This window comes from Nelumbo nucifera, chromosome 5 (assembly GCF_055504915.1).
Source record: "Nelumbo nucifera cultivar China Antique chromosome 5, China Antique-T2T, whole genome shotgun sequence".
Lineage (NCBI taxonomy): Eukaryota > Viridiplantae > Streptophyta > Magnoliopsida > Proteales > Nelumbonaceae > Nelumbo > Nelumbo nucifera.
This window is the reverse complement of record NC_142653.1, coordinates 75,808,108-75,836,086: the sequence shown is the minus strand read 5'-3', so window position 1 is coordinate 75,836,086 and position 27,979 is coordinate 75,808,108. Positions and strand designations below refer to the sequence as shown.

The 27,979-nt window shown below is 37.2% G+C and overlaps 2 protein-coding genes across 2 annotated transcripts; both read left to right on the top strand.

Moving 5' to 3' along the window:
• The first annotated feature begins 10,086 nt into the window (after positions 1-10,086).
• Positions 10,087-10,957, top strand: LOC148791907 (uncharacterized). The gene is made up of 3 exons (XM_088887454.1): positions 10,087-10,216; positions 10,488-10,727; positions 10,813-10,957. The coding sequence occupies exons 1-3, from the start codon at positions 10,121-10,123 to the stop codon at positions 10,882-10,884; spliced, it is 408 nt and encodes a 135-aa protein (XP_088743580.1). The 5' UTR covers positions 10,087-10,120; the 3' UTR covers positions 10,885-10,957.
• Positions 10,958-22,506: 11,549 nt separating this feature from the next.
• LOC104594025 (GDSL-like Lipase/Acylhydrolase superfamily protein) lies at positions 22,507-27,737 on the top strand. The gene is made up of 5 exons (XM_010254142.2): positions 22,507-22,826; positions 23,682-23,809; positions 26,195-26,437; positions 26,526-26,781; positions 27,381-27,737. The coding sequence occupies exons 1-5, from the start codon at positions 22,565-22,567 to the stop codon at positions 27,599-27,601; spliced, it is 1,110 nt and encodes a 369-aa protein (XP_010252444.1). The 5' UTR covers positions 22,507-22,564; the 3' UTR covers positions 27,602-27,737.
• Positions 27,738-27,979: the final 242 nt, after the last annotated feature.

Here is a 27,979-nt window from a genome sequence, read left to right as displayed (position 1 = left end):
GTGGCCTTTTGCGCAATGGGGCATCAATATACTTGGACCGTTTCCACCATCAACAGGCTAGAGGAAGTTCCTAGTGGTCGCAGTGGATTATTTCACCAAGTGGGTAGAAGCCGAACCCCTTGTAACGATCACAGCCCGAAACGTCCAAAACTTCTTTTGGAAGAACATAGTGTGCCGCTTCGGGTTGCCTCGGGTATTGATTTCTGATAATGGTAAGCAGTTCAAGGACATCAAGTTCCAAAACTGGTGCCAAGACATGGGGACCCGACAAAACTTCACTTCGGTCGCACATCCTCAAGAAAACGGTCAGGCAGAGGTTCCAAACAGTGTTATTCTTCGCAGACTCAAAGTGCGCCTAGACCGAGCTAAAGGACTATGGGTAGACGAGCTACCTAGCGTTCTATGGGCTTACCGAACCATAAAGAAGACCACCACAGGAGAAACCCCCTTCAACCTCACCTATGTCACCGAAGCAGTCATCCCAGCTGAGATTGAAGTTCCCTTGCTACGATTGGAAGCATACGATGACAAGGCAAATGAAGACGAGCTATGTACCAACCTCGACCTACTTGATGAAGTAAGGGACCTTGCATATATCAGGACCGCAACTTATCAACAAAGACTAGCTCGGAACTATAACGCCAGGGTCAAGAAGCGGAACCTCCACGTTGGCGACCTGGTCCTTCGAAAAGTTATGGTACTTGAGCCCGACATTGGTAAGCTCGGACCGAATTGGGAAGGACCTTACCGGGTGAAACGAGTTTTCGGGGAAGGGACATACGAGCTCGAAACCCTTGAAGGGAAACAAGTACCTCGAGCATGGAATATTGTCAACTTAAGGCAATATTACCTATAACTACTGAGTAGGCCATGAGTCACTCCCAGAGCCTAAGGGCCAAAATGCTGAGCTAACACGACCTCGGTGCAATAAGACCCAGTTGCCTCTATGGCATGGGCGAACTACTGAGTAGACCATGAGTCACTCTCAGAGCCTAAGGGCCAAAATGCTGAGCTAACACGACCTTGGCGCAACAAGACCCAGTCGCCTCCATGGCATGGGCAAACTTCAAGGGCAGACTATGTCACCCCCTTAGACTAAGGGCTAAAACACCAAGCTAACAAAGACCTCGGCATCAGGAAAGACTTAGCCGCTTCAGTGGCGAAGGGAAAGTATGAAATATCGGAGGCGTAGGCAGCTCGGGTTTAAACCCCACGAAGCATGGCTCGTCTCGGCACATTGGTTGAACTAAGGTATAAGCAACAAATGTATAGTTCGGGCATACATGGTAACTACTCCGTGGTATACTATAGGGATGCCTTAAGCGTGACTGCCGAAAGGTCCTATTTCGGGTATGTAGCCCTAATAGCTCGAAGTGATGAGATCGCTTTAGCAAAAATAAAAAGAGTACACCATACTTAGAAGAAGAAAAGGAATTTCATTACTATTTAAAGAAAAAAGAAAGAAAAGAAGACCGAGCAAAAGAGCTCGAGAAAGTTCAGTAGAAGGTAAAAAGGGCACAACCACCCAACAATGATTTTTTCAAGACCAGGTTTATGGCACCCGGGAGCCACCATAAATCAGTGCAGAAAATTGACGTCGTCTCGGGAGACAGGCCCTTCATAGTGATGCCGTCAAGGTTGAGCCCAGAAAATTTCTTTCGGACCAACCAGCGGCAGAGCTTGAATTCGGAGTGGTACGAGCTCGAGCCATACTCCACCTGGAGGTCGTGATACTCCTGGGAGTCCTTGAAGTCGCAGACCGCTCTCTCCCGCTCAGCCTCCACCATGTTGTCGAAGTTCCGAGTTCGGTCCAGAAGAGTGAACTCCAAGTCCCGAACCTACTGGCGAAGGAGCTCCCTCTCTGCTGCCACCCTCAACGACTCCTCCCTGTAGCGCACGCTCTCTTCAGAAAGCCTAGCAATCTGCGCCTCCTGGTCTCGGACGAGCAGCTCCTGGGACTCGCTCCCCTTGCGAGTGTGAAGGAGCTCGCCCCAAGTCCGGTCGAGCTCGCCTTGGAGCTTCTGAATGTTGGCCTTCTGGTTATAAGCATCGCAGGAGTGGACGTGCGTCTGGAGGGCCTTGGCGTGTATGGTGGTGTTCACTTGCCAACAAGAGATTGGAGTCAAAGGACAGCAAAAGGAAGCGAAAGACGAAGGAGAAGAGAAAGACCACTTACCACCATATAGTGAGAGGCGGCGAGTGCGGCAAGATCCCCAGGCTCCATTGCCCCCCACTTAGCGACCTCTTCGTTGTAGATCGCTCTTCGGCTCCTCCAACGAGGCACAACAAAGTCATTCACACCATCCCAGTTCCCCACTGGGAATCGCGAGTAAGGAAGCGGCTGAGAATGTCCTGGGGGGACCACCCCTTGCTGCGGGAGCTTGCCCTCCTCGAGGCTAGCCCAGCCAGCACCAACTTTAGATGGAGGCGACGGAACTTCGGGCGGCGGAGAGGTGAAGTCTGGCTCAGCAGACCCGAACTCGGTACCCCCAGAGGTGGGAGTCCGGTCTCGGCGTGACCTCTTCGCTTTGCGCTTCTGGTTGCTCGAAAGGAGGCGGCGCGAATCACCAGACATGATGGCTGCCAAAAAAGGAACCACAAGATATCAGTTCGGTAAAGAACAGAGTATATGTATATATGCAATATTACTACAAGACACTACGCGACCTAAAAAGACAACCTACCCGAACTCAGGCCGGCCTGCACGAGCTTCTCCTTGGTCAAGTAGTCCGAACAGAGGAAGCCTACCAATGCCTAGGACAACATCGTTTTCCGAGTTTCAGGGTCCAGCTCGGCCTCGAGGTCCTAGATGGCGCCCCTCCAAGAAGTGGGGAAGGGCCACCCCTCGGGGTTACGGACCACAAAATAATCCCGCTTCCAGGCGGGAATCTTATTCGGTAGCTCGTGCAAGAGCTTATAGCCGCGGCGGGGAGAGAGGTAGTAAAAGCGCCTCTCCGGTGGAACCCTAGGAGTGGCATTTTTTATACAAAGAATAGAGGCAAAAATGTCGAGGTTCAAGGGAAGATAGTACTCATAACACTAAGATATAGTCCCAACCATGTTTCGAATAGCGTTGGGATGAAGCTGATCGATGGTGACGTTAAAATGGTTTAGCACCTTCACTATTAAGGGGTATAGGGGGAGACGCAGGCCAGCCTCGAGCTGTTCCTAGAAGATAACTATGTTATTGGGACCATGCTCCCAAGGGAAGTTTCTAGTGGGGAGGCCGTAGGCCAAGTCCCCAGGGAGGTGAAAATAGCGGATTAGAGACCTGAGTCTCTCCGCCGTCATGGAGGAAGGGCCGAAAGTGTCAGGCTTCCTCCCCCGAGAAGTAGATGCTACATCACCGGAGGTCTCCCGAGCCTCTGGGACCTGCTCCCAAGCTTCCCCCAAGCTCGAGGGAGCATCGTCGTCCTGGTTATCGCCCTGGTGGTAGGTGTGGTATGGGTACCCAGACATGGTTGGCAATGATTGGGACTCACCGAAAAAGACAAAACGAAGTAAACTGAGGAACTCGGGTAGACTAGGTGAATGCGCAACCTCAGAATCCGAAGGCAGCAAGATGGTATGAAAGGAAATGAGGCCCAGGGGGTCCTCCTATTTATAGTCATCGTACCCCTGAATCAACGGCCCAGATCGAAGCATATCTGATGGTTCACAGTCAAACTGACCGCACGCCTTCTAAAACCGAAATGTGACTAGCTACACGTATCACATGATTGGGGTAATGACGGCCGCACGACATCCGGAGTTAAGAGCTGCTTCAGCATGTTTTCGGTATTCGAAAAGTCAGAAAATCCCTTGATTCCCGCGTAGGCATTTAATATGAGCAGTCAATCAAGTTTGAATTTCGGTCAAATCAATCCATCACACTCCATGAACTCTTTATGCTAAGGAAACACTCTTAGCTTGAGGAGTGGGGGGCAATTGATGGAGGATGATTTGACTCGACCTATTGAGATGATGATATGTGGACCCGATTCAGCACGAGCAACAACTCAGCAGCATGGCTTGACCGCGACCAGGTAACGAGTTGGTAGAACAGCTCGCCGCGTCATGGCTCTCTATAGAAGGAGCTCGCTACAATGCAAGCTCCAAGTCCCCCGAGCTACTAAGACGAGAATACTCCAAGATTATTTCAGCTCGTGAGCTAGGGAAACCAGCTCGCTCCAGCACCTGGGCAGAAGAACTGCCCCAGAGACCAACCTTGATGAGGGTCACCTCGAAGTACCCCTAAGAGCTTAATGCAAAGTAGCTCGCGACAAGGATAGCTCGCTACGAAATAACTTGCGTCTGAGTGATGCAACGTTCTCAAGAAGTTTCCGTCTAACCAAACCGTACTGATCAGACTATGCCACGTCTCTCGACTGACGGTGCAGTCCATGTCCTTTCGGATGTCTGCACCCACGTCTCTCGACAGACGGAGGTGTGCCTACTCCTTTAGGACGTGTCATCCATCCAAGCGAATAGTACATTGTAACAATCACCTGCGCAGACCTGGCAGGTAACGATTGCAATAGGAGCCCAATGGCGGTTACACCTGATTTGACAAGAAAGCCCCTATAAAAGCCCTTTAAGTAGAGAGATAGACTCTCTCTCTCGGATTAGATCTGGACTTGCACTCTTACTTGCTCACGAGCTAATCTCGAGACCTAGTGATCCAGTGCGATCTGCACTCTTAGCCTTTTATACTCTCTCTCTCTCTCTCTTCTTCCTCCCCAGCGTTCTAACTTAAGCTTCGGAGTATTCCCGCCGGGCAAATCCCCGGGAATCCTTCTACTTCATCTTCTTAGGTGTCGTTCGTTGCCAACAAGGAGCCAGTCAGCAACCAGCAAGGAGTGCCAGGATCGTGCCGCATCAGGAACCATTCTGGTCGCAAGTTTTCTGGTCGACGGTTTGACCATTTGGTTCAAACGGATGACCCATTCTGACAACAAAAATTATAGGCAAAAAATTAAGTGTGTAAGGTCCATTAAGCAGTATCATACGTGTTATGCCATTCGAGCATGTGACTCATACGACTTGAAAATGGAACCGTTCTAGCCACCGGTTTTTGGGTCGATAGTTCGACCATCTGGTTCGTACAGACGACACGTTTTGACAACAAGAATTAAAAAATAAAAAGATGGCCAAAAATCATTGAACATGTCAACGACAGTTCAACCGTCCAGTTTGAACAGACGACCCGTTTTGACAATAAAAATTACGGAACCGTTTTGGCCACCAGTTTTCGGGTCAACGGTTTGAACAAACAGCTCGTTCTAACCACAAAAATTATAGGCAAAAATTTGAGTGTGTGAGGTCAATTAAGCACTATCATACGAGTTATGTCATTCAAGCGTGTGACTCATACGACCCAAAAATGGAACCGTTCTGGCCACCGATTTGATCATCTGATTCGAATGGACGACCCATTCTGACAATAAAAATTAAAAAATGAAAAAAAGACAGCCAACAACCATTGAACAGATCAACGGGTCGACGGTTCGACCGCTCAGGTCAATGGGTAGTTGACTGATTCAATGGTTTTTGGCTAGGTAAAGATTCTAGCCAAGGTTTTACGCTATTTTCCTTTGCGACCAAGGCTGCAGAGGTTATTTATGTCATCCAAAACTACTTCATCCATGAGATGGCACAAAGAAGGACGTACGAAAGATGGGATATTAAGGCATTCTGCTGATTCTCCAGCTTGGAAAACTTTTGATAGAAATCACCCATCATTTGCATCAGATCTACATAATGTAAGACTTGGGTTGGCAAGTGATAGTTTTTGTCCATTCGGAATAATGTCTAGTTCTTATAGCATTTGGCCTATTGTGCTTGTCATTTATACTCTACCCCCTTGGATGTGCATGAAGCAACCATATATGATGTTGTCTTTATTGATTCCTAGACCGCGTGCACCAGGTAATGATAATGATATATACTTGCAACCATTGGTGGAAGATCTCATTGATTTATGGGAAAATGGTGTACTGACATATGATGCATCAAAAAAAGAGTTATTTCCATTGCGTGTAGCTGTCATGTGGACAATCTACTTATGCTAATTTGTCAGGGTGGTCTACCAAAGGTAAATTGGCATGCCCTGTGTGTTAAAGGGATACTTGTTCACTAAAGTTGAAGAATTGGCACAAGTTCTGTTATGTGGGTCATCGTAGTAGATTCTTAGATGAAAATCATAGGTTTTGACGTGATAAATCATCATTTGATGGTAATGAGGAGTGGGAGAACACACTTGGAAAGGGAAATGAATCCAACGGTGGAAGAAAGAGAAAACGTTGGGAGAACTCTAATAATGATAAATCATTATGGTGATAAGCAGAATTGGAAGAAAATAAGCATATTTTTTAATTTGCCTCATTGGGAAGATGTCTTGTTGCGACACAATTTGGACGTGATGCACATAGAGAAGAATATTTGTGATAGTTTATTGAGGACACTATTGATAATTGAAAGGAAGACAAAAGACAACTTAAAAACTCGTTAGGACTTACAACATATAGGCATCAGAGAAGAACTTCACCCTAAGCCTGGATCTCGGCCTAATAGAACCTATCTACCTGCAGCATGCTACACAATGAATAAGAAAGAGAAGACTATTTTTTGCCAAGTGCTTGGTAATGTGAAGATTCCAGATGGGTATACATCCAACATTTCGCGCTTAGTACAAGTGAATAATAACTACAAGCTTAAGGGGTTGAAGAGTCATGATTGCCATATACTGATGCAACAATTGCTTCCCATAGCCTTACGGAGGGTGTTACCGAAGAATGTGAGTTCAGTTTTGGTTGAATTATGCAAGTTCTTTAGGAACTTATGTTCAATGGTTGCAAAGGGTTATGACTTTGCTAGTCTAGAACCCAATATTGCAATAGTATTTTGTCAGTTAGAGATGATTCTTCCACCTCCATTTTTTGACATTATGGTACAATTGCCCATCCACCTAGCAGAAGAGGCTAGGCTAGCTGGGGCAGTTTGGTATCGTTGCATGTACCCAATAGAGAGGTATGCCAATTATATTCAATTTTGAACATTTTCTATTTTATCTATTTATTAAACCATTTCCGTTCATTCTTTTTTTCATGGATAGGTATTTTCGTACGTTGAAGTCATATGTACGAAATAAAAGTAGGCCAAAAGGATGTACAACCTAGGGGTACATAGTGGATGAGTGCATGACCTTCTGTTCTAGATACCTCCAAGGTGTTGAAACTAGACTAAATAGGCCAATAAGAAATAAAGAGAATGGCTTCGTGAACTTGACAAAGGATTTGAAATCTTCTTGGGCATATGCCATGGCATTGGAAGTCCCTCTAATGTTCAATTGGACAAGGAAACATTGATGAAAGCACACTTGTATGTGTTACGCAATTGTGATGTTGTTGGCCCATATATTGAGTAAGTTGACTATGTTGTTGTATGTTTGAGATTTCTGATGAATAATTCTCCATTATAACCATGACTCATGTTTACAATTCTATGCAATTGTAGGGAAGACCTTGAAAAGATTCATGGAGAGAACCCTAGATCACGACCACATGTTGTGTAGAGAATACACAATAAGGAGTTTCCTACTTGGTTTATGAACCATGTTAGTAATGCATACTTAAAGTTTCCTTCTAGGAAATATTTGATGTTAATCAACTATCATGTTTCTAATAAGATATCTTTTAAATTTTATATAGATAATGGCATTGCGTATTGAGGGAAAGGAATAAATTTGGAACAGTTTGAAATGGTTGGTCAGTGGCCCATGCATAGCTGCAAAGAGATATAAAGGAGTTAGCATAAATGGGTTTAGGTTTCATATAAAGGAATATGAAGCAAATAGGAAAACCCAAAATAGTGGCATTGTTGTGACTGCAAAAACAAATAGTTTTTCCAGTATGCGAGATGAAAACACAGTTTTAGGTGACATTGCATATTATGGTGTGCTCACCGATATCATAGAATTGAATTATTATGAGCTTTTGAAAGTAATGCTATTCAAGTGTGACTGGGTCGATGTTGCTCAAGGTAAGGGGATGAAGGTTGACGATTTTGGATTTACTCTTGTCAACTTCAATCACTTGTTGCGTATAGATGAACCATTTGTTTTAGCCTCTCAAGCAGAATAGGTATTCTATGTCCAAGATCCCATTAACTCAAATTGGCATGTTGTTGTTTAGACAAAGCCTAGAGACTTATATGATATGCGTGGGGATGTTGATGCGAATGAAGCTGATGGTGAAATTGCAGATGAGCCTTACAATGTGCAAAACTTGGCAGGCAATATCTCATTAAGTGCTAATGATGTTAGTTGGGATAGAATAGATGCACCCGATATAGAGATTGAGCATGCTTATGAGTCCATACAATCAATTAGAGTGGGTGAAGAAGACGAGGATTATTTTGAATCCGATGATGCTAACAATAATGATGGGGATATTGATAGTGATGCCATTAATTTTGAAGATAATGATGAAGATGATCTTGACTAAAGTTAAAGTCAATGTGAATTTTATTGTATCACTAGAGAACAATGAAATATTATTTTAGGTTGTATAATGCCTTACAAATTCCAAGTATGCTATTTTTTTTAACTTTGTGCATGGTTGGTTAATGGTTTTTTTTGTTTTTGTGCATATATTTGTTTCTTTTTCTCTTGAGTGACTGGTGGTCAACTTCCTTTATATTTCTTTCTTTTTCAATTTTAATAAATTAAAATAAGTATAAACTAACCATTTTGAAAATAAGTGAAAATGAGTTTGCGTTGGTTAATTAGAAAAAATAGAACAGGTTCACAAGCAAGCCAACCAATACCCTAACCAACCACTGTACCAAGACATGAGAGCGAGGATGATTCAACGCAGCCCCCGACACCTGACACAAACATGCAAGAAGAATCCACTATAGGCCAGCCTGTTGGAGTGTCATCTTCTACTAACATATGTAGGTTGAGGGGCCCAATCATGGCATTAGATGTTTGGAACATGCCAAAAGGGCAACGGATTAAGGTTGAGATAAATGAACATAATCAACCAAGTGGTAAAGGAGCAAAGTAATTGATCAAGTTTTTGGGTTCTATTGCACGGATGCCATATAAATTGCCCATAGACTTTGTGGACTGGAGAAAAGTCCCCAATGAATTAAAGGATGACATATGGGACATAGTTGAAGTAATCAATACATTGTGCATTTTAATATTATTATTTATCTTGTGTAGACATATTGATTGATGTTTTATTTTGGTTCTAGAAAAAATCTGATGTTGATGAGCGGTTGAAAGACTTTTCTATGAAGTCTTTGGGTAAGAAGTGGAAAGATTATAAATGTGATTTGAAGACCAAGTACTTTGACCCAAATCCAGATATTGCAGAATCAATACAAATTGGAAAACGGGTTGATCCAGAGTAATGAAAGAAATTGGTTAACTTTTGGAAGTCTAAGAAGGGGATTGTAAGTGTGATAGATATTCTAAAACAATCTCTATATTGAATGAATTGACTATCTAACATACTTGTATATATGATTATAGGCATGAGCAACAACCAATAAAGCTATTCGCTCCAAGCAAAGATTAAAGCACACTGCTGGTGCAAAAAGTTATGCAAGGATTCGGGAAGAGTTGGTAATCATGTTATTTGATTTACCAAGTTTGTTGTTGGTAAATCTTTTATTTGTTAAGAGTGATAATATATACATTTTTTTTTATAACAGCAAAAGGAAAGGAATAAAGAAATATCACGTACAGAGGTATTTATTGCGACTCATAGGAAGAAAGATGGGGCACCTGTTGATCCACAATCTGCTGAGATAATGGTAACCATATTTTAAATATGAAACCTTATAATTTATTAAGGACATGTTAAACCATTATTATTAATAACATATTAACAGATGGTCTTCTAATGCATTCAATATTTGTATTATATTTAAGGAACAAATGCAAAATTATATGTCACAATATCCAGAAGATCGGGTAGAGGATAATGGACCGAATGACATATATGCTCATTTCATGGGCCCAGAGCATCATGGCCGAGTGCGTGGACTAGGGTTGGGTCCAACCCCAACTAGGTTCAATGGCCCCCAACAGAGGAATGGTGAGCAAACAAGAGCTGCACAAGAAGGGCAAATGACAGCTGAAGAGCATGCAAATAAATTGGCTGAGGAAAATAGGGAATTACGAGCTCGAGCAGATGAACTGGAGGCTAGATCGGCTAATAGAAAGGTAATAGTTTGTTTATATATATATATATTAAATTTATTATGGATTAAATTGATCTTTGTGTTCATCATTTATAAGTAAGGGCTCCCAAGGGGAATCATCTCAGTTTCCAAACCACTCTTCAGCTCATGGTTTTCAAAGCCCCTTTTACCATCAGTTTAGTGCCAATCATAACAATGATTACAGAATTTAACTATAAGTGTTACTTTTTATTTCAAACATTTATTTTTAAAATAATACAAGACATTTGTTAATGATTGAATTGCATTTGTAGAAAAACACAAAATGCTATTTGTTGACTAGCCATCAAGGGATGTTTGCCTCTATAGCAGAAGCAACTATTATAAGTATCAACCCATCAAAAACTGTAGGTGGTATCCGACTTGGTCCAGGATGGGTTGAGGTTGTGATTGACACTCCTATCATCAATGATGCACCTTTAGTACGCCCACATGGACGTTACGGAACAAATGGAAGTGCTGTTGGTGTACCAATTGCTTGGTTTTATGGATTTGTAAGATTCCTTTTTTCTACAATTTGTATCCTTATAATTAAAATTTTCAACATTAATTCTAATATCTATCCTTTTTCTATTGCAGATTGAAACAATTTGTTTAAGTGGATTTGCATTGGGAGCATGGGATGTCTTTGCATCACTTGTTATCTTTTGAATCGCCCCTTGTCTTGCAAGAGAACAATTGGATTTTTTTTATTGAATAATTTATTTAAGACGCTTATAATAAATAATTTTTTACATTAAACTTCTACCTTTTATTTTGATTGGTAAACTGCTTATTTCCTTTGAATACCATATATTATGCTGGTTATTAGAAAAAGAAGGTTTGATGGAGGACTTATATGGGAATCAGTTAGGACTTGTTTATGGAGTCGGTTCAGCTCCATATCTTGTGCCTGTACAAGATATGCAGATGGAGCAATCGATGGACGTGCTGCATTAATTAGCATGTCTAGATCCTTCCGAGGAGAATGCAAAGAGTAGAATGGGGAAGAATGTTTGGGTTGGGTTGGGTCAGGGGAGGTGGCTGGGTTGGGCCTAAGGCAAGTACTCAATCCAAGCATGTGGAAGAATGTTCGGGTTTTAGCAGATTGGCATGTTAGGTCAAGAACTGCAAAACTCGGTGTAGATGTAAGGAGGCCCGACAGTGTGGTGACCCTTTCCTTGGCTTACTTTAACCGTAAGTCTACAAGGACTTCATGTTTTATGGAGCTATAGTTTAATTGCCACTTTTTCTGCCAGTAATGGTATGTGGTTCTTTATTACAGCTCTGAGAAAAGCCCAGGCTGTGATTGCATTGGATTGCAGAGAAGATAATTCCAATAATGATCATAGGCAGTGTACATTCTTTATAACTTTCACCAATATATTCCAAATTTAGACCTGTTTGGTTTGCGGGAATAGGGGTTTGGACAGTATTTTGACAGTGGATCACCTGAAGTCCAGAGGCTTTTTCATGGCCAATATGTTCTTTCTCTACAAATAATAGGAGGAAAGTGTTAAACATCTTCTTATTCATTGTAAGGTTGCTGGTTTCTTGTGGAGCTTCTTCACATCAATGTTTGGATTTCCAAATTTTCTTCTTGGCCAAAGTTAAGAGGAAATAAAAAAGCAAAAATTCTTTGGAGCTGCTTACCTTTCACTATTTGATGGAACATTGGAATATGGAAATGATTGTGGCAGCTGCTATCAGTAACTCAGTTGCAGATTGGATTCTGGTCTCTCCAGCTTTTAGTCAAGTCTCTAAAGAAGATTTAAGTGACAGATTGGATATGTGTTTATTCTCAGTGCAAGGATTTTCTGTGAGGCCTTGTAAGAGTTAGAGTTTGTGTATGAGGAAGCTACTCATCTTTGTAAGTACCTTGGTAAAAAATGCTATCTGCACTGTAGCCATCATAGCTGAATGTGTTCCAGAATCAGATATAAAGCAGCTGATTGCCAGTGATTTCCCTCATGTCAAGATAGAGATTTAGTGAACTAGATCATGCTTTGCCCACCATTTGCTTTCCTGTTCAGATTATCATTACATGTTTTGCTAACTCGGGGAATTTTCTTGTGGCAGGTTCTTTAGACAGTACTTTCTACTCCTACTTGTCAATCAGATGGCTTCTGCACTATTCCGATTCATTGGGAAGCCTCAAGCAGTTCTACCAGAGGAAGGAGAAGCAAGAACTGGAGAAGATGATGAATTATCCTCTCTAGAAATGACCTCCTCTGGTCATACCCATGTTACAGCCTATGAGTCCATTCTATATTCAGCTTGGCTCAGGTTACCATCTAATGTTGATCCTTCAACAAGAAAGGTTGTTTTTTTTTTTTTTTTAAACTCTTAATCTGTTGTTTGTGCTATTTTAATCAGTTTTAATTTTAATAGATTGGCATCATGTGAGCAGATGTTCATTGAGGAGGTCATGGAACTTGTGGACTCACTGAGAGGAGCATTAGTTGGGTTGCCAGGGGTGAATGGTCTTTCAACTAAGCAGCATAAGAGATTGACCATTGCAGTCGAGCTTGTTGAAAACCCCTCTATAATCTTCATGGATGAGCCCACATCTGGGCTTGATGCCAAGGCTGCTGCAATTTTAATGAAAACAGTGAGGAACACTGTGGACACAGGAAGAACAGTAGTATGCACCATTCACCAACCAAGTATTGATATATTTGAAGCTTTCGATGAGTATGAATGTTATAGATTAAAGAACTAGCAACTTATTGCATGTTATTATTTTATTTGAGAAGAAATATATGTTGGTCCATTAGGGCGTAATTCCTGCCATCTGATCAAGTACTTTGAGGTGAGAACTTATAATTAATAATCAACTATCAAATGGGAATGTTCCGTGTTAGGACTACCAATTCATATGGCAAAATCATTGATAATATGTTTCTGTATTTCATCAAGGGAATTGAAGGAGTAAGCAAGATAAAAGATGGTTATAATCCTGCTACATGGATGTTGGAGGTAACTACAATGGCACAAGAAGAAACTTTAGGGGTTATTTCTCTACTTTGTTTGTCCATCCGTTTAAGTTTGATCTGGACATTGGATATTGTAGGTCAAGGCAACAGGATCTATTTAATGCAATGGGATCTATGTATGCTGTCGTTCTTTTCCTTGGGATACAAAATGCTTCCTCTGTTCAGCCTGTCGTTGCAGTAGAACGAACAGTCTTTTATAGAGAGCAGCTGGAATGTATTCTGCCTTACCTTATGCCTTTGGACAGGTATTTGATATACCCTTCATTAAGAAGATCAACAAAGCACGTATTGAATTTTTTTTTTTTTTTTCTAAGAGGAAATTAATTAACCAAATCACCTTTGTGTCCTCACCAGATTTCTTTCCTTTTCTCGTAGGTGATGATTGAGATTCCACATATCTTTATACAAGCAGTGATATATGGGGCCATAGTCTATGCCATGATTGGATTTGAATGGACTGCTGCCAAATTCTTTTGGTATCTCTTCTTTATGTACTTTACCTTGCTATACTTCACATTCTATGGGATGATGGCAGTGGCTGTAACTCCAAACCACAATGTTGCTGCCATAGTTTCTTCGGCATTCTATGGAATATGGAACCTTTTCTCAGGATTTATAGTCCCACGAACAGTGAGTTTCAGTCATCTTTATTTGTTTTTCCAGTGTCAGATTTTTCGAAAAGGTAGAGATACTAATGCCTTTTCTGGTTGTTCCCAGAGGATTTCCGTGTGGTGGAGATGGTACTATTGGATTTTCCCTGTCGCCTGGACATTGTATGGATTGGTTGCTTCACAGTTTGGAGATATACAAGACAAGCTTGAGACAGATCAAAGAGTGGAGGATACTTCTTCAAAGAAATATGAAAAATCAATTATGATCCCAATTAATTTATGATCCCATGTTGGTTGGAGATAGTTTGAATTGTTTTCGAGTTTGGGATACTTCTTTAAAGAAATATGAAAAGTCAATTATGATTATTCTTTTTTAGTGATTGGTTGAATAGTGTTCATCTCAGGTTTGCAGCAACATTACATGATTTTGAGATTGATTGTTGGGTGATGAAAAGCTTTTTCTATTAAAAAAAATCAATATGCACCATGCATTCATTTTATTAATTTTATGCTTTAGGTTTCAGCAGGTGTAACTGATTCTTATTTAAAAAAAAATTAAAAACCTAAGCCGGTGGTCAAACAAACCGCCACCTTTGGTAAAGTGTTACACTTAAGCCGGCGGTCATATAATGTCTACGCCGGCAATCCAAACCGCCACGTTTGCTGAAATAAAACATTAATGGTGGCCGTTTAATTAGATGAAAATTTGGTCCAAGCTGGCAGTTTAATTAGCTACGGTGGCAATTTAAGGAAGTGACAAATTAATCTAAGCCGACGGTCAAGGGCATTGGCTCAATAACTAAACCGGCAGTCAAGGCCGCCTGTCCCAACGGTTTGGGGGATTGTTAGCTCAATAACTAAGCCGACGATTCTCTAAAAACCGCCACCAAATGTATGTTTGGACTGGGTCCCTAGGATGGCGGTCTTTGTATTCTAGACCAGCATCCATGACCTAGGGCGACACAACTTTAGACGACAGCCACTGAACCGTCGGCTCAAATCTATGTCGGCCGTTTAAATTGCTAAGCCGGTGGTTTAGCAAGTGCCGGCTTAGCCGGTTTTTGTTGTAGTGACCTCAACTACAACTATTGGGGTGACAAGTGCATTCTCAAATTCAATTCATTCAAGACATTTTTGAAGGAAATTGAATATTCGTTCATTGTTTCTATAGCTTTTACAGGAAATAAAAAAAAATAAATAATAATTTAAGTTGTATTTTTCTAAATGATAAAAAAGGAATGTAATTAGTTTTTTAATGTATAAATTTTCATTTGTATATGTATAATGTGGGTTATGCTTTTTATTTGCTTCATAATCTATCTTAAACACAAGTCATAAAATTTTTTGAATAAAGTTTAAACCAATTCAGTTGAGGATACATTCCTAAAATCTAAAACAAGTGGCATAAGTCATCACACGAAATAAAACCACATAAATAGATAAAAGAACATGCAACCAGAAGGTATACTTATAACTAAAATCTATTTACCAAGAGCTCTCACCTTAGAAGATAAAGTTACCTTAGATGTGCAATGCTACAAGAAGGAAAACTGTTAAATTCCTTTCTTCTTCAATTCGTTGTTGTTGTTGTATACTCAAGCTTGCATAAATAGTATTTTCAATCATAAACAAGTCTTCCAGAACCGTTTTAGTCAAATATGAACACATCTCGACTTTCTTCTTGAATTCGATAGTAAATTTCCTCAACTTGCATGAAGCCTTTTCTGAAACTATTGAAATGCTACAGATGAATCCAATGAAGGTGGATTACTCTCTTTCGAGTGCCAAATGCTACAAGTCTACAAAATCTACTTTTTGACAGTTTGACATCCAAGCAATTACTAATCAATTCATTCTTTTATAGTAAATTACACTTTGATAGTTCTGCAACTACTTAAACATTACATATGAAGCAGATTACTCTTCTTTCGGGTGTCAAATGCTACAAATCTACAAAATCCCCTCTTCGACGGTTTAGCCTTCAAGAAATTACTGCAATAAAATCAATCCAACAATAGTTTAATTCGGTTACCACAAAATGATTATCAAGATTTGATTTGAATAAAACAAAAAAAAATTTTAGTTACAAAAAGAAGATGATCGAAACTGCACAAATTCAAAAACCCTGTCTTGCCACCTCTTTAACTTCGCAAGAAATATGTAAAACGAAATTTTTAGCATGGGGTAGTTTTCAACTTACTACACATAATAACATGTACTTTTTTGTCTTTTACCAAATAAACATTAAATAAAGATGTGGAAAAGACATCTTTGCCATTTATGCATTTCCCATTCAATGTTTTAAATGGGGGTATTATTTGTGCAATGAAAATTCTAGTAGCCACTACACCCCATTCTTACTTTTATAGATAGTATAGATATAGATGGCCATTCCCTCCCCCTCCCTTGGGAATGAAATCTCATTCTAATTTGTCTAAACCAAACAAATTATGGAAATAGACCATTTTGATTCTGATTCCAATTCCGACAGATTTTGATTCCGATTCCAATTCTGAATCCAAGTATACGAACCAATTTTCATACTATAATTTTTATTTGTTAACATGATGATTTATTAAAGGGTAAATTGCAGATTAGTACCTTATACTTTGGGGCTAGTCTCATTTTACCCGAACTTCAAAATGTGCCACTATAGTATCTAAACTCTAAAAAATTGCCAATTTAGTCCAAAATTGTTAACTAACGTTAGATGGCATACAAAAGGACACAAATACCCTTTTGAGTTTTGAATAAGCGTAAGAAGCATAATTTTGAAATCCAAAACAACCATACTTAAATCCCTTTTCATTGTGATTGGGCACCATTTTCACTTTATTCCCTAACTTTTCTACCAAAGAACCAGTGCTTCCCATTGGAGTGGGAAAGCATTGCTATTAGCACCCAATTTTTTCTTGGTCCCCTCTTTAACCCAATTTTCACACTCTAAATGCCCGATAAGACCTTACCAACATCTTTAGAATATGCCAAAACCATAGGAAACTAAATTTCAACTCAAATAGCCTCAAATCCAACAAGATTCTTTTTCAATGGTTTTGAATGTGCCACACCACCACACCTATTACCTGATCAGACTCCACCACCTGAAGCAAATCTGTTTATCATCCAATCACACCAAATTTCAACCTTAAATCCCTTGATTTTACCACTTATCCATCAAAGATTCTATTTCGATGAACCTAACATTACGACAATTCTCGAGCCTAAAACCTAAAATCCACACGTCCCCAATACGATCAAACCCTCACAACAGCCTCGTAATTCAAATTCACTTCACTCCACCAAAGTCCAACTTCAAATGCTCCTCTAAGGGCTTCTCACACCCGGAAAAAGGGAAAGAGGAGATTGAACCATGTGAGAGAACACTCTCTCCATGTTAATATCCTTATTGAATCAAAGGAAATCTTTTGTATATTGGTTTAGTTTTGAATTTTAACACTAGGAGTTAGGATTGGCATTCACAAGATAAAAAAGGGAGAGGGGTGCCTAACACCTTCCCTCTTTCTCCCTTTGATGCCTAGAGTCTTGTCTTTGTCTTGGATTGGGAGTCATTTTTTTTTTACATTTCTCACACAAGGGAGGCTCATCACTCTCTTGTTCAAGTTGTTGATGGGTGGCAGCTCCTCTCATGGCCATGAAGTGACACCCAATTTAAATGGGATGTTCACAACTACTGAGAAGATGGCGTTGTTGAAGAAGAGGGATTTAGACTGTTGTTGTTGTAATCCTTGTTTTTTTCAGTTATTCAATCCATAACAATGGGGGTTTAGACCACCATTGTTGCTGGAGAAAACGAGTAATTGTTACCATCACCAGGGAATACAACTACAGTAAAATGGTCTCAAAAATATTAAAAAGGGTGCTTTTGGCATTTCAAAAATCAAGTCGCATATGTCATTACACGATACAGATAATGGACAGATTATTAAAGATGGATACTAAATTGGCAATTTTTGGGAGTTCATATACTATAGTGACATGCTTTGAAGTCTAGGTACTAAAGTGAGACTAATTCTAAAGTACATGGTATTACTTAGAAATTTACCCTTGGGAAAACTAATCTAGCAAATTTGTTAATCAAACAATTGAACCTAAAAAGAGATGAGAGAAAGAGAGAGAGTGTGTGTTTATGTGTGTGAAAGAGATGAAATCTTCATTCTTTTTTAACAACCTCTTCTTTTTGTTACATTAATACATTTACGTGTACATAACTTTTAAGTTACTAGTAAATGTGCACATGTGTTTCACATGGTAATGATGATGGCGATAATATTTTTGTGTTTTTATTAGAACTCAAGTAACAAATAAAAATGATCAAAGTATGGTGTATTGGTGGATATGTTGTCTTTCAACACAAAGAGCTAACTTCAAATATTCTTATGGATCAATGTTTTCAACTTGTAGTTGAATCAAACAATTGGATTTATTAGTTTGTTACTTTTTGAGTATGTTTTAACCTAAACCACTTTGTTGAGAAAAAAAAAAAGAAAAACTATTGACTTGGTCAACAACTAAATGACCTTATTGGTTGAATTACTAACATGTTTGACCAAGTTAATGGACCATGGTTAAGACATTAATTTGATTTTTATATATTTTTAGTCATTTCTATCTTTACTAACAATAACTCTCATTTTTTTGAACATATGTTTTTGATTAATATGAAGAATATATAATATCAATGGTATATTCAAAATTTTCTATAAAAATTTTTTATATTTATATTTTTATTATTTAATTTATGACATAATAAAAGTTACTTATTTACCAAGTGGATATGCAATTCCAATATATTGTTTGATATTGGTTTTTAGTATTGTGGTCAAATCAATTGATTATTGATCCATCTCTTACTCAATTTATGATTGTAAGTCCATTTACCTCCAAACCACTTGCCTATGGTGACTTAGATAATTAAACCATTGAACCAATTGACATAGTTAGTGAAGTCATGTGTCAGACATTAATGCTCTTTGTTTTATATTAATTTTTACTCTATTGCAATCATTAATGAAAATAATTCTCATTTATCAAACTTATTTTTTTATATGATGAATATATAATATTATAGAATGTACCCAAATTTCTCTACAAATTTATACACTTATAGAGCTTTATGTATTTTATTATTTAATTATAACATCATGTGTTGACCCATTTGACATGGATAGTTGAACCACTAACCCACCACCTAATGGGAAAAACCATTTTTATTTTTCAATTTATTTTAAATATTGTATTCCATTTCTGTCATTAATAAACTTAATTCTTATTTTCATATTTATTTTTGTTTAATACAATGAATATATAACATTAGAAATGTATGAAAATGCTTTATACAAAGCTTATATTTTTCTTTGAGTTTATATATATATATATATATATATATATATATATATATATTTAATATTTATTACTTAGTTATGACATCATTGATTGACCCATTTGACCTAGAAGATTAGACTGTTGACTTGCCATATAGATTTTAAAATGGTTTCATTTTTTGATTGGTTTTAAATTTTGTATTTCATTTATATCATTCATAAAAGTAACTTTTGTTTATCACACTTATTTTTGCTTTGTTTTATGATTAATATATAATATTATATATCTTCCCAAATTTGTTCGATAGTCTTTTGTATTACTATATTTTAAAAAAATAATTTTTTAATTATACATCATGGATTGACCCATTTGACCTGAAAGGTTGAACCGATAATGAAAATGGTTTCTTTTTCCATCAATTTTAAATTGTATATTGCAAGTCCATCACCAATAAAATTATGCCTATTTTATCATACTTATCTTTTTTATCTTTTTTATATTTCTAAATTTTTATTATTTATTTATGATATCATGAAATTATCAATTTGGCCCAAATGGTTGAACTACTTATCTACCACCTAGATGAAAAAGGTTGTATCATTTCTAGGTTTACCTTAAAAATATGGGTAAATCCCTTAAACCTTTTTGGGTTTTCTGAAAAGGCCTTAAACCTCTCCTTAACTTTGACCTACCTTTAAACCTCCCCTAACTTTTGTGGATAAAGGGATTTATAGATCCCCTTAGTTACTTTGTTATTAGAAATCTAACAACTGCTAATGTTATGGATTTAGACATATTATAATGCCAATTTTTCTCTTATGTAAAGTCATCAAATGTTTGATGACTAAAATACCCTTAAACCTTTAACAAGAGAGGTTTAAGGAAGTCAAAGTTCAAGGGAGGTTTAAGGCCTTTTTAGAAAACCCAGGGGAGGTTTAAGGGATTTACCATAAAATATAAATTTTTATTCTATTAATATTATTGTTTATGGATTTATTAGTGAAATTTAATGATGAAGAATAAAAGTAACTTAAATGTTGAATTCAATGAGAGAGAGAACGAAGTTTATTTAATGCCTTAAATATGAGACTTAATGAGAGGCAAATGAATATACTTCATAGTATTATTTTAATTACATTTTCTGCCCTCTAAATGAAGATAAACCAAATTCAAGAGGGGTATTTTATTCATGAAAAATTCTAGAAATCCAATACATCATTCACACTTTTATAATAGTATAGATATAGAGATAGATAGAACAAATATACCATCTATATCTATTTACACTATAGATATTCCTTTCTCAACCCCCAACACCTCATTCATAATTTTAAATAGATGTTTTTAAAAATTTACCAAAAAATGGAATTGTTTTCCATCATGCTGGCGAGTAAGATGTTCAATCATCCGGGCATATCTCTAGTATGTATGTATGTGCTTTGTAACAAATTCTGTGATGATGATGATAGTATATAATATGTTTCTATTTTTTTTTATTTTTTTTTATTTCAATGCTACAAAAATTATTCTTATTTGTCACACTTATTATGGTTCATTAATATAAAGATATGCTCAAATGTACATTTTCTACATAATTTATATATTTTTGTATATTTGTGTGCTTTTATCTTTTTAAAATTTTATTATTTAATTTTAACTTCATGAATTGACAGATTTGACCTTAAATGTTGAATCGATCCACCATGAAATAAGAAACAATTTCACTTTTGGGTTAGTTTTGAAATTTATATTTTTTATATCATCAATAAAAAGTTAAAAACAATTATTGTTTATCATGTCTAATTTTTAATATGATTAATGTAAATATTAGAGATATGTCTAAATGTTTTCTATAGAATTTATACTTTTTTTCATATTTTTTGTATTTTATATTTTAATTAATTTTTGTTATTTCTTTCTAATATCAATAAGAATAATTTATATTTCTTTCTAATATCAATAAGAATAATTATTATTCATCACACTTATTTTTCTTTAATATGATTATATATACAAGACATTATATATGTGCCCAATTTTTTATATTTGTTATTTATTTATTTTAAGTGTATTTATTTAATTATGACATCATGGATTAGCCCACTTAACTCAGATGGTTGAATTGCTTACTTGCCACTATGATTGAAAAATAGTTCCATTTTTGGGTAAATTTTAAAAAACATGTATTTTATATTGTTAAAAATATTGGATATAGATCTAAATGATAGAATTTATTTATTTTTATTTTGTGAAAATAATATCTTAAATATAAGATTCAGTAAAAGAATGAGAGTAAATACCCTAAGATAAGACTTATTAATGAGAGGGAATTGGATGAGGAGAAATATAGTAGTTCAAATTACATTTTATGCCCTCACAATTAAAGGTGGCCAAATTCAAAAATAGGGGTATTCTAGTCAAGAAAAAGGATTCAATGAATATTAATGGGAGTTACTACTTTAAATAAGAGACTTAACAAGAGGGATTTGAATGAGGAGAAAAGTGGTTTTTCAATTTACATTTCCATCCTTAAAATTAGACAAAGACCAAATTCAAAAATTAGGGTAATTTAGTCAAACAAAAGTTCCACACCATTATTAACACTTTAATAATAGTATAGTATAAATAAACATTAAATGAAAAATGTAAAATAACATTATTGCTATAGCTTGTTTTACAATTATTGAACAAAAGATGTACTCTTGTATTTTTTTTTATCAAATAAACATTACTAAATGAAGATGTAAAATAACAATTTTGCCTTTGTTTGTTATTCAATTCAAATTATAGAGAATGGGCATTTATTGTTCAATGAAAATTCCATAAGCCAGGGACACCTATCAGGGCTTTTATAGACAGTATAGATAGATAGATATAGATATGCCCTAATATTCTGATCTGAGGGTCTGGATTTTACTATTACATTAACGATCTGCCCCTTCAACCTGGATGGTTGAACTCGTGATCCATCACCCAGAAAGAAAAGCAGGTCAGGGCCCACCAAAATCTAGCCAGTTGTACTCATTATTTATTATCTAGGCTATCAGATTCAACAAATTCCATCTTTTCTCTAACAAGATTTGTCATTTTCCATTATATAGACTGCATGCTTCATGCTAGTCTCTTGAAGTATCTTGAGTCTTCGACCAGTAAAGGAAGAAGATAACAGTAATAGAGGAATAAAAGATGTGAAGATCACAGAAATGCAGGAGGAAAACGAGGGAAAAGCTAAAGAAAAGTAATAGTTCATGGGTTTCATACAGTCTTAAACGTTTTCGAAAAGATTCTCTTCTTTCATTACATCTGTTTTTACTCCCACCACATTTATATATATATAGTCAACGTTTCATTTTCTCATACATAATCGAAGCAAACCCATCTCTGATCAGTAGCAGTGCAAACATGGGAAAGTTGAGCTCCAGAATGGTCATGGTTGTTGGTGGATGGTTATGGTTTACCACCATTTCCATGCTCCTCCATGGTTCAACTGGGCAACCTGCACAGATTCCGGCGATGTTTGTGTTTGGTGACTCATTGGTTGATGATGGAAACAATAACTATCTCAGATCCATAGCCAAAGCAAATTACATTCCTTATGGAATTGATTTCAACCAGGGGCCTACTGGGAGATTCTCTAATGGAAGAACTGTTATAGATATGCTTGGTAACTCTTCAACTTAATATCATAAGATGATGATTTTACTGGTTCATTTTCTTGTTTTCCATTTATGATTTTTGTCAATATTATGTTTGTTCTCTTCTCGCTTTCTCCTCTTATCTCAAAGAAAGAAGGTGACAATCCAATGGATTTTCTATTATTTTTCCTTAAGGGTCCGTTTGTTTTTTTCTCATCAGGAATAAACAATTTTGTAATTGGAATAGTAAGATTGGTCCATTCAGCTGATTCCAACTGTTTTTCATTTCTAGTGGAATGGCATTCCCCCAGCCCATTCCCTCCACCCTCCCCCGCCCTTGGGAATGAAAATCTATTCCTATTCCCATTCCAATTGCAAACTAAATTGACCCTAAATTTATTTATTAAAATTTGCATTTGCATTTGGGTTTTCTCTTTCTAATATGGAGTGATGATTTGATTTTATCAGATGGAAATAATAAGAATGGTCCATTTTGATTCCAACTGTTTTTCATTCCTGGTGGAATGACATTCCCTCCACCCATTCCCTTCACCCTCTCTCACCCATAGGAATGAAAATCTATTCCTATTTCAATTCCAACTGCAAACTAAGTAAACCCTAAATTTATTTATTGAAATTTGCATTTGCATTTAGGGTTTCCTTTCCTAATATCGAGTGATGATTTGATTTTATCAGAATTTTAGAAACCAAATGGATGTTTCTTTGGCTTAAAGCTAGAATATGTCCATATGGTAACATGATATAAAATGATAACCGAAGCATTTATGGTGTAATAATTAAAGTTTTCCACTTGTTTCTAACTTTCTTTATTCCTTTTCTTTTGTACGTTAAGAAACTAATATCTAGCTAATCTGAGTTTGCAGGAGAAATGTTGGGCCTCCCTTATCCTCCAGCCTTTGCAGACCCTAACACAGCTGGACCAAGAATGCTTCGTGGCGTGAATTATGCTTCAGCTGCCGCAGGCATTCTTGATGAAACAGGAAGACATTATGTACTAATTTTCTCCCTTCCCACTCCCATTAATTATCCAAGCAACAAATTTGATTTTTTTTTTTTTTTAGAAAGATAGCAAGCATTTAACTGAATATTCAACTTATTGGTAGAGACATGGTGGGGTCCATATAACTTCTTTTCATTTAGTTTTAACTTTTGACATATATCTTCATGGCCCCATGTTGTCTGTAGTGAGCTGCATGGTCTGTTGATTTGAGTGGGGCTTGGATGAAGTAATTGCTTTGTCCGGCTTCTGCAATAGGGGTGCAATTTTGACTGATTGGCTTGGGTTGGGTTGTACTCATAGCCGCTAGGGGTGCAAGTCGAGCGGGTTGGGCCGGGTTTATGGTCAATCTATGCCCGGTTCTAAAATTTGGGTTTAAGGCTTGAATCCAGACTGAGCCCGAGGTCAAGCTCGGTTTTCCTAATTTGATACTAGCCTGTACTGTAATTTGATGCATTTGGGTTGGGCTAAACCCACTCTAAAATTATATAATATAAATATATTTATGCAAATATATATACATATATTTATGTATATATGTAAATATATATACAAATGTTACGTATGCAAATACGTATGTATATATATATATATATATATATATATATATATTTGTATGCAACATTTACATCTATACACATATGTATGTATAAATGTATATAGTTGGACCAGGTTCGGGCCGGATTTAGGCTACCTAAAGGCTAAACCCAAGCCCGACCTGAAAAATTAAAAAGCCCAACTTCTTGGGCCCGAACCCAGCCCGAGGACCAAAAATCCAAGCGCATCCCTTTCAAAATTCAGGGCTGTGCCCGCCCAAGTTGCACCCCTAATAGCTGCTGTGCTAAAATCTCAACCCTAATCTTAATCAAACTTGATCTTCCACCGGTTTAGAATGTATCGATTGTGTATTTTCTTTATACCAGACGTAAATGTTCTATCAAACCGTATTAGAAACCCCTTATTTAATACCCTAAATCCATTTCAATGAATTTATAGGAAATAATCAATTGTAATAAAAGTTAATATTTTTATTTTTTTACTGTTTTTTTCAAGTGCTAATGAGATTTATAGGAAATTAGAAAGAGATATATAGGAATTAATTTATCAATAAAATTAGTTTATATAGAAGAGATTTATATTGCTAATTGAATTCACTAGGTAGAAATTAATGCATATTTTAATTATTCTACCATTTCCCAACCTTCCCTGAGTATATCCTTAGTAATTCACACTTCAGGCTTCACATAAACTATTAAAAATATGTGTTTCTATGTGGTTATACACTATTTAATAATTTAAGCCTTAGATTTAGTTTTATTGATGAATTTATTGGCTTTCTTTGTAAGTTGTCCTAATGTATATTCAAAGTGAATGAATCCCAATAATTCTCTTATATTTAATTAAACTTCTTTTTTCAATACTTCACCTATCAAAAAAACAGAAAACCCTTTTCCAATAATCTTTGCAATACCGATACTTTAACCTTGACTCTCCACCTCTCACATAAAATCCGTGTACATATATATACATTAATAAATGCATCATATAAGTATGATACATCAGGTTTTTGTTAGGCTGGCCGATTGGCCAAGGCGTCAACATTAACCCAATCCCATGGTAGATTAGGATGCATATGGGTTGAGTTCAGGTTGGTGCTACTCAAATTGTAGCTAGCCCTATTATCTATTTATTCTAAGGCTCCCTTCGCTGTTTGGTAAGTTATTTATCTGGGTAAATGTAATTATCTAATTTAGTTTTTTTTGGAAATATTTATCTAGGTAAGTGCATTTATTCATGCTATTTTATTTCTCAGGTAAACAATGTAATGACCATTTTAGTCATAAAAACCCATTATTAAATGGAAAATTGTTGTCTCATTCAAGTGTTAGCAATTTTCTTACTAGATAGGAAAGTTATTTATCCACCCAAGAGATAGGTATCTAGGAAAATAAACTTTTCCTAGTCCCCACATTAATTTGAAAAATGAACGTGAGATTCTTAGTCAATGGGAACCAAAATTCCATTGACCAACTTTCCCCCCTCTCAAAAACCAAAAAAAGAAGCCCCCCCCCCAAAGGTCAAACACTTCTCTAGTTTGAATATAGCTTGAGGTGCTAAATCAAGGCACCAAGCCTGTTACCTAGCTAAACCTAGGTGGTCAAGATATGGTTAAGGTTTGTAGCTTGATCCTCTAAAGGCCCTGACCATATTATTTAATTGTACCAGCTTGTTATGCCCTAGTTTTTCTGTCCGTTGAGTTGAATCTAGATCCATATATATCTGTTTATGTCACTTCTTTGATATATATACTTCGCCATGAAAGCTAATACAACTCTTGTACACACAAAAAAACATAATAATAATAACATTGATGGATAGGGAGAACGCTTTACCTTAAGCCAGCAAGTGCTCAATTTTGAGACCACCTTGAACCAGCTGAGGCAATACACGGGTGGGAGCAACTTGACTCAGTATCTCTCCAAGTCTTTAGCTGTGTTGGTGTTCGGCAGCAATGACTACATCAATAACTACCTCTTGCCTTCCCTCTACTCCTCCAGCTACAATTACGATCCCCCAGCCTTTGCCAACCTTCTTCTCAACCATTACACCAGGCAAATTCTGGTATTCTCTTTCTCTCTCTCTGTATGTCCTGTTTTATTTTGGAGCTCTGAAAGATAGATTAACCAAGTTCTCCTGTTTCATGTTGAAGGCACTGTACAATCTAGGGCTGAGGAAGTTTCTGATATCAGGGGTAGGTCCACTGGGTTGCATTCCAAACCAAATAGCAACCGGTCAGGCACCACCAGGAAGATGTGTGGACAAAGTAAATCAGATGCTTGGAACTTTCAATCAAGGCCTCAAGACAATTGTCGACCAGCTGAATGCAAACCATCGTGGGGCTATCTTTGTGTATGCAAACACTTATGGAGCAATGGGCGATATTCTCAATAACCCTGCAAGATATGGTAAGATACAATTACTTGAAGCTTAGCATTTTTTTTTCTTTTATTCTTCCAAATTAATCTGTCTTTGTAAGTGCATGATTCGATCACTTTTTCTTCAGCTTTCACCTTGTCTTGTTTGTTTGTGAAAGAGTAAAATACCTAGTGTGGACTCATCTTATATGTAAGGAGATGGGGAGGTAGGAGAGTTGTTTGTTTGGGAGTGAGGTGGGAAGAAAGATAATGTGAACCCCACTATATATGAGATGCAAAATTTACACCAATGTTTTAAAAAACGACCCAGAATCGTTTTGGCCACTGGTTTCTGAGTCGATGGTTCAATCACCCGATTTTAACGGTCAAAACTGTTGAACAGTTCAAATGGGTCGACAGTATTGACCGCCCAGGTCAATGGGTCGTTGACCAATTCAACAGTTTTTAGCCAATGGTTGAGTTTGAGGTAAAATGCAACCAGTTGTCTGAACGATCCAACCGTCCGGATCAATAACAGTTCGAAAACATTGATTTACCTATATTTTCTCTTTTTACTTGTGGTTTATGAGATTAATTACAGAGGTGCAATTCTCATCCAATACATATTGTGTTGTTTGTATGGGCTACAGGGTTCAGTGTTCTTAATCAGGGATGCTGCGGTCTTGGGAGGAACCAAGGACAGATAACTTGCCTTCCCTACTCCATTCCTTGTCAAAACAGGAACCGATATGTCTTTTGGGATGCCTTCCATCCTACACAAGCTGTGAATGCAATCCTTGCTCAGAAAGCTTTCTCTGGCTCTCCTGATGATGTCTACCCAATCAATGTGCAGCAAATGACCTACTTATAGACACTAGCTCTATTTACCTGCTTTGTTTGCACTTATTTATTTACATATATAAAAGATGTTTTCTACATCTACAAGCGTAATAATTACTATGTAATCCCAACTATATATGCAAAGTATGGGTTGTTGATGATGAAAACAGATTTTCTTTCTACTACGTACTGATGATCAAGTAAATTAAAATGCATCAAGTTATGTACTAAGTAGGTGAACCAAAATTAGATTGCACCAACCCAATTGGGTAGCTAATAATCCTGGTTGGTAAACAACAAAAGAAATCTTTGAGAACAACCCCAAAAGAGAGATGAGTGAAATCAAGCCAGTAAGACGCGCGTTCTTTATGTCTTCGATCCAATTCCAGACCTCTGTCGATCCAAAACA